Below are 7,655 nucleotides of genomic sequence, written 5' to 3'. Positions count from 1 at the left end.
AACATGCTAAGGGAAGCATGCCCAACAATATTTTTTGGGTTGTTTCTGTATATGCCTTAACTGTTTATAATTATTGTTCTCGCTTTGAGGTAGCGCAAAGGTTCAAAATCTCATCCCATACCTACTTAAAAATGACACAATAACCGTGCACTACAACTACCTTAAAAATTGCCAACATCCTAATAATGTATGCTATAGATATATATTCCCTTTATCAAAGAATCCTTTTAACACATAGGACGTTAGTTCAAAACAAGGGAGATGAACCTTTTTACCAGGATAGGCGTTAGTCCGCAATAATTAAGATGTACCTTTCACCCCAAAGGTAGTCCTGGACTGGCAAATCTTTCTGTGCATGTTATGTCTGCCTACCTCTATCCTCATAATTAGGTATCAATGTACAAAACTCACTATGCAGTAAGATCTGGCAACAACTACTTGCTCAGACTAGCCAGGTATATACGGCTGTAGGATTTATGAAATTTCTGCAATGCAATACAAGGGGGCGGAGCCAAAAGACAAAGGATTTGGATTGAGATTTAGGAATAGATTTTTGAATGAAGAGCAATAACTGTGTGTCCTACCTTGCATGACGAAGGCATAAAGAATTGTACAGTGGGATGCCAAATGTTCAGCTGTTCCAGCCAGGGAAATATTTATATTGTTAACCTGTTCAATCCAAGATAGCATGCGCCACAATGGTTTATAGCGTTCCACTAAAGGCTGTAGTACAATGTTCATCATGGAAATACACGTATTCCAATTGGAAATAAATATTGCAGTGAAGTGCACTTTTCTGCAGTTTTCTGTATGCATAAAGTATAACAGTAAAGTGTAACCTAACAAAGCGATCGTATATAACTTGTAACTGCCATACTCTACTTTTTATGAAGTAAATATTGCAGGAAAGTGCAATTTAACTTAGGGATCATATACAAATCTATTAATATATCTGTAATAACTTATCAAAGCCATGCTGTGATTTTTGCAACTCTTTAGTATAAATTGACAGCTTCACAATTCTCTTGTGCCTTGCTTACTACTAAAGCTTTGTTACAATATTAAAATCCAGGAGAACAAAATTTTAAAAATATACCTAGGCAACTTAAAAAGGTAGTTTTTAGGTTTTAGTGAGTCTATTCTTCACTAGTAAGCTTTTTCACAATCTTAAAATCTAGAAACATAAACTTTGAACTATATCTTGGAAGAAATTTCATAGTTAAGCACATTTTAGTTGGAATAGTATTCTGATCTGCGACCCTTTGAAAATTTCAAATGTTTCACCCCTATCGACATCACTTAGATGCAATAAGTGCTCATCGACATCACTTAGATCTTAGAAGAAATGGGTCCATGTGAACAGTTCTCATGAAATTTAGATCAATAAATTTGATAAATTTGATGCAATGACTACACATTTGAATCCTGATAGAAATTATGACTCAAGAACTACACAATTGAATTCTAATAGCAATATCATAATTTGACTTGGAACTACACAATTGAATTCTAATAGCAATATCATAATTTGACTTGTTTTCTCCCCGACTTGTTCTTCTGATAGAAATACCATGATTTGACACCAGTTAAATATGTAATTTCTAAGTCATCTCTTAAATAAAATGTCAATTTGGTGTTCAAGGAGATTCATTTTAAGGTAATAGAAAACCATTCTTGTTGATTTTACTCACGCATTGCCTACACTACAGCATTATAGTTCAATCAAGCTACCTTGAAGCTTTAATTAACTTACCTGTATCCTAGTATTCTCATTCTGTTAAAATGTGTTCTCTGTACACAGCTCTGTCGAAATATCCTCTGTTTATTGTCTAATGTTGGCTTCATTTGTAAAATTTATGACAGCTTCAACGACGTATAACACCCATGTTTAGATTTGTCATGCTTCAAGGTCTTAGAGATTAGCACTCCCACAAATGTCCCGAGTTTTATTTTGGCATAAAAAAAGATGGGTAATCTTGCAAAATAGTTTAATCACAGAGTAAGCCCCATATCATTCCAATTTGAGAACTTGGATACTTGAAACAGAGCATATTCCTACTCCACCAACCCACATCATGGCATAAAAGGAACGTTTGACTTCTGATATGGTTTAACAGAACAGAGTATTATTGTTTTGCTAATCTGCATATTGCATTACAGCAGTTCCTATATTTCTTGGCGAATTGCTCAGCTTCATTTGTGAATACGAAAGATGGTGAACATCATAGTAACACCTGATATATTTACAGTTCTAAACCAGAAGGCCTCAACAAAATTATTAATTGATACAGTTGCCATAGCCAATTTTACATATTTCAACTCTGGCATAATGACTCTCAAATGGGTAGCCCTCATATGTCGAGGACTTTTTATTTAAGAAATTAGATTAAAAAAGAAACAAAAGGAAATCCTTCGAAGGAAGAAATATCCCCTGAAAAAAGACACATGAAATTGAAACTGGTCCCAAGAGGACCCCCAGATTAACATTTAGAAATTGCAATTAATCAAATCACAATGAGTGCCAATTTTGTTTGTATGTATATGACAGACTCCTATAACCCTTCAGTTCAGACCATATCAAACATTATAGCTCTAATGGATATTGTGTCTCCCTTCAAAAATCTCAGATTGCTCCGCAAAGGCCATAGTCATCAATTAGGTATGTAGCAATAAAGGCTGCCCCAGTACAAAGCTTAAGATCTCCTATGAGCACTCTCTGGCAAATCTTTTTTGTAATCGTACTTTGTTCCAGAGAATATGACTTGACATTAAGATTGCACGGAGAAGCTCCCCAAAAAGCATCTGGGCCTGCGCTCCAATAATGCAATCTGATTCTGCCAGACGGTGGAAATAATAACACATAGTTGAGAACATAAATTAGAACTCTGCGATACATGATAGTAGTAGATTGTACGACACAATGGTGCAGAGAGAAATGGGCCTTTTTCTCCTTTCAACACTCTGTACATTAATACATCTAATTACATAAAATGGATCTTTCGTGCAGTTACAGTTTTTCTCTCTATCCAGATAGGAGAATCTTTACTATACTTTATGCTTTTCAAATACAATACTGATGGATTTCAAAGTCCATTCTCAAACATCTTTCTCAAGGATTTTTTGAGAAATCTATTTTTAGTAACAATGAACTGTAGAAGCTTGAAAAATCTACTACTTAAAAATTGTAAATACAGTCGTCGAATTGGCTTTGATGTTGATTGACGAATCTGCAACAGATACCAATGCGCTGGTTATATAAAAAATCAAATAGGCCAAAAATAAATTTTCCATTTTATGACCAGAAAAGCCAATGGGTATAGCCAGACAGCATCATCCCTTCTCATCAAGAAACAGTATTCAAGCCCCTAGTCAGCCCATTCATGGCAGTATACCCTTTTGAAGAAAATCCCAAGCACCCAAGCAAACCCTGCCTGTAGGGCAAAAAGGTCCTCTTCCGGAGCTCCTCAGACTGTGCCCTGTTTGCAGTATAGTGAAGTTCATGCGGCGATATGGGCGCCCTCCTCCCGCTCTTAGAAAAGCTACCGGACCGCGGATTCGCACTATAATTCTTCAAATCCTCCGCCGATTTCCCATGAGAGCCCTTCAAATCATCATGCTGCTGCCTGCTTTTATCGCTGGTCTTAGAAGCCGCCTTACTATCACTAGACTTAACACCCTTCCCTGAACTCTTATGCTTCTCCGACTGCTTCGCCGGAGGGATAGAAAGCCCCCAGAGCCTGTCCTTGCTCTGTGCCCGGCCCTCACTGGCGCTTCTGAACAAAAAGTCTTTGAGACTCCATCGCTTGGTTCCCTTGGACGGCTTAGCAGGAATCGAACTCTTGACCTCCACCTCCTCTTCCTCGTCCAGAATCCCCTTCTGCAGCTCAGTCGAGAAAAACTCCTCTGCGTCCGACTTCCGGGGCTCCTCCCAGTGAGAAACTCTGAGCGGAGACAGCGATCTGGTGCGCCTCCGAGAAGGGCAGCGCTCCTTCCTCGCCTCCTGCAGTGCCGCCGCAAATGGGTCGAAATCATTGTCTTTGGCGCAACCGCCCTTTGTAAGACCCGAAAGCGCCTCTTTCAGCATCCTCCTCCCCTCTTTAATGGGCGACCGAGGCGACCGTGGGGAACGAGGCGAATGCGGGGTGGAAGCATTGAATGACGCAAAGGAAGACGAGCCCGCGTTGTCGAAATCGAAGCCAGATGGCCGGGCAGGCTGCTGAAGCCGAGGCGGCAGACGCAGTGGCCTAATTTGCCCATTACAGAAAAGCTCGTCGGCGGTACAGAGCAACCCCTCAGAATCGAGCCCCCCGTCGGGCAGCGAGAACCGTGCGCTAAACTCGAAATCAGTCGCATTCCCAATACTGGCCTCACCGCCGCCAAATTCAACGCCCTCCTCGCTCTTCTTGGGGATCCCGGGCTTCTCCTCCCACATAAAAGGCACTACAGCTCTGGTCGACTTGGCGAACTCCGACAAAATGGCGGCGGATCGAGTTGGGCTAGTGGGTGCGCTAAAATAGAACCCCCCAGCATTACCATTATTATCAGTAATACCAGTAGTAGTAGTATAGGTTCCTGATCTTCCAGGGCTGGAAGGCGCACTAACGTAAGGCGTGGTGGAATTACTGGGGATCTCGCTGTCGTAGTGGAACTCCATGGACTGGAACCTGCGGGGAGAGCCGATCTTTGCCACAGACAAGGAGTTTTCCATGTTTTCGGGGGCCTCCTGGGTTTTGCTTTCTATTCCATCGCACGTGAAGAGACGTTTTATAATCCTCCTCGTCTCTGCTGCATCTGCATTTGCTCGCGTGCGGTGTTAAAGGAAAGTGTGTCGAAAACACTGGCGCGGCTGGCCACACTATGAAATTCTTTTTATTAGGCTGCACATTTTGACTCACTGGCCGCCTTGGAATGCACCCCAGCTGCTCTTTTTTTAATACTCGGGACTCCTCTACCCGTAGGTAACTCAAATAGAGGGACGGGGGAAATGGTGGGTTAAGGAATTCGGGAATTTGGGTTGCGTTGAGTTATTATTATGACGTAGTTGACAATGTGGGAGGGAGAATTATGAGTGGAGATGTGGCGTGATGAGTGTGTTAAGGCTGGGGAGACATGTGGTAAAGTAGGTTTTCGCTCATCTTACGACACAACAGCAGGAGCAGGTACGTACACATTTTGTCATCACGGATTCTCTTATTGTAAAACTTTGGAACCAAGAGGCGTACCGTGTATTAATGCATTTCGTAGAAATGCACAAAATCTTAAAAATTATTTAGCGTTGTAGACATTGGGTAGTAACTAGCGAAAGGTTCGTCTTGCATTAGTTTTTATTTTCTATTTGTCCATTGGTGTTTACTCGCACATATAAAATTAAAATTAAAAAGGTCATCAATAAATTTTATATGTATTAATAGCTGTTTATATTTTTATCATTTTTAAATCATAATTGATCCATTTGTATATCTTTATTGGTACTCAAAGTGCAGGGTTATTGGGGCATTTGTGCATTTGTGCATGAGCAGTGGCAATTTTAAGTGCACGATTATTGGGGCATCTTTAACCAGGTATTGGGTGACACTTTGAAATGTGTACTTTTTGACCCGTGTGTGCATGATGGATCCCCTTGTGTGCATGTTACTACCCAAGAGCCAAATCAATAGCTATAAGCAGTTAAGTCGCGTGTGGAACAAAACAAAATCGCCAAAATTAGCTATGGGTGCAGGAAATTAGCTATATCAGCCACTAGTGCACTTCCCCCAAATAATACGAGTACTCTTTAGATAACCTCTCCAACGATGTGGACTCTTATTCATACTGTGCATAAATCAAGACTTGAATACATGATTTGGACTATCTAATATAACTGAGATCAAAGGAGCTAACTCAAGGGATTAATTATCTTATATTACAATTTTTTATTTTAAAAGAAAATGAAATACTTGTCCATATACAAGATAAGGAGAGGAGAGATTATTTTTAAAGATATTTATCTCATTTTATTTTAATTATCATAAAAGTAAATAAAGAGGAATCAAGAGTTTAGTTGAATAATCCAAGTATAGTTCTTTAGAGGTTGAACTTGTCTATAACCTTTTGAATGATGTGCAATGCTCTTTCATCACATTGTAGACAAATCAAGACTTGAACCATAACTTCGATAATTTGATATGGTAATTGAGAACAATGAATTAACCCAAAGAATCAATCGTCTTGTATTAGACTTATAAATAAATGAAATACATGTCTATATAAAAGATAAAGAGAGGAGAGATTAAAAAAAAATTAAGATTATTTATTTCATTTTTCTTATAAATTTCATTAAAAATATATATTTTTTTAAATAAATTTTAAATATAAACATGTCATCATTAAATGATATTTTTCAATACTATGTTTTTATTTAATATTTATGTTTCAATGTATAAATAGTTCTCAAAATAATTTAATATATATGTATGATTAAAAAAGATAGAGAATTATCTTTTTTACTAATTTACAAGTTACTTTATCTATTTTAAAATTATTTGATTTATCATGTATTTCAAAGATTATTGTATTTAATTTATTTTACTACAATTTTTTTGTAATATTTAATTTTTTTATCTTTATTTTATTGTAAAGCTATTTTATTTACTTTAGAGTTGATATTTATATTAAAAATAAATGTTATCTCTAAATATTTCTTCTTTCAACTATTTTTCATAGTTGTGACATCATGCATGCCTATTAATAATAGACTATCTTTGGACATAATAAATCTTGGTTAATCAAGTAAAATTCAATTATTAAGTCCAAATTAATATAGAATACATTTAACTAAAGTTTGATAATGTTTGGATTTGAGTGGGTTATTTTGATGGACAAAAATTGATAACATAGTCAAATCCAAAAGTCATCAAATAATTGAATATGAGTATGGATAGTGGAAACTTCATGCATTCAATTAAAGTTTGATGGTTGTTGTAGACACATAAATTTATCCACTAAATTAAATAAATGATACACTAATATTCCTCTATTAATTAAATTCACATTTAATCAATTCATTCAACCCCCATTTTGCTATTTTAATTAAATAAATTTATTTAAATTAGAAATCCCTATCTATAACCCAGTTATTAAATAAATCTAATTTATTTAATTTCCCTCATTCCTCTCATTTAAATAAATCAACATTTATTTAAAAACACAAATCAAATTCCCCTTTTAAAATAAATCAAAATTTATTTAAAATCCCACCCCGCTTGCATTTTCCTACAAATGCAAGTTGCACCAATAAATAGATTTTATTTTTAAATAAAATCCTATTTTCTCTCACCCATCAAACCCACTTGCCTACTAACTTCCTTCTAAATTCTTCTAACCCCCCCTTTAATTAGCCTAATCCCCCTCTCTAATCATTTGCACATTCCCAAACAAAGGTCACTTCTCAAAACTGTCTCGAAGTCTTTGAAATACATTAAAGGCTTTTATTCTTCAACAAGTTAACCCCCAAATTCTTTTAAAGCCTTTATGGCTCTTACATAACCATTAATGGTTAACTCAACTTACCCACATGGTTAGAGGTTTTCCCTCTAACTCAACCCTCATTTAACTCATGGGTCTCTTCAAGCATTCATTGCTTTGACCATGGTTATCCCCATTAACTCTTGCATAAG

At 36.9% G+C, this 7,655-nt stretch overlaps 1 protein-coding gene across 1 annotated transcript; it reads right to left on the bottom strand.

Moving 5' to 3' along the window:
- Positions 1-2,448: 2,448 nt before the first annotated feature.
- Positions 2,449-4,962, bottom strand: LOC131059827 (uncharacterized). Its single transcript, XM_057992860.2, has one exon. It carries the CDS (start codon positions 4,706-4,708, stop codon positions 3,344-3,346), a length of 1,365 nt encoding a protein of 454 aa, XP_057848843.2. The 5' UTR covers positions 4,709-4,962; the 3' UTR covers positions 2,449-3,343.
- Between the last annotated feature and the right edge of the window lie 2,693 nt (positions 4,963-7,655).

This window comes from Cryptomeria japonica, chromosome 10, assembly GCF_030272615.1.
Source record: "Cryptomeria japonica chromosome 10, Sugi_1.0, whole genome shotgun sequence".
Taxonomy (NCBI): Eukaryota; Viridiplantae; Streptophyta; class Pinopsida; order Cupressales; family Cupressaceae; genus Cryptomeria; species Cryptomeria japonica.
Note: the sequence above shows the minus strand (reverse complement) of the source record. Positions and strands in the feature narration are given on the sequence as shown.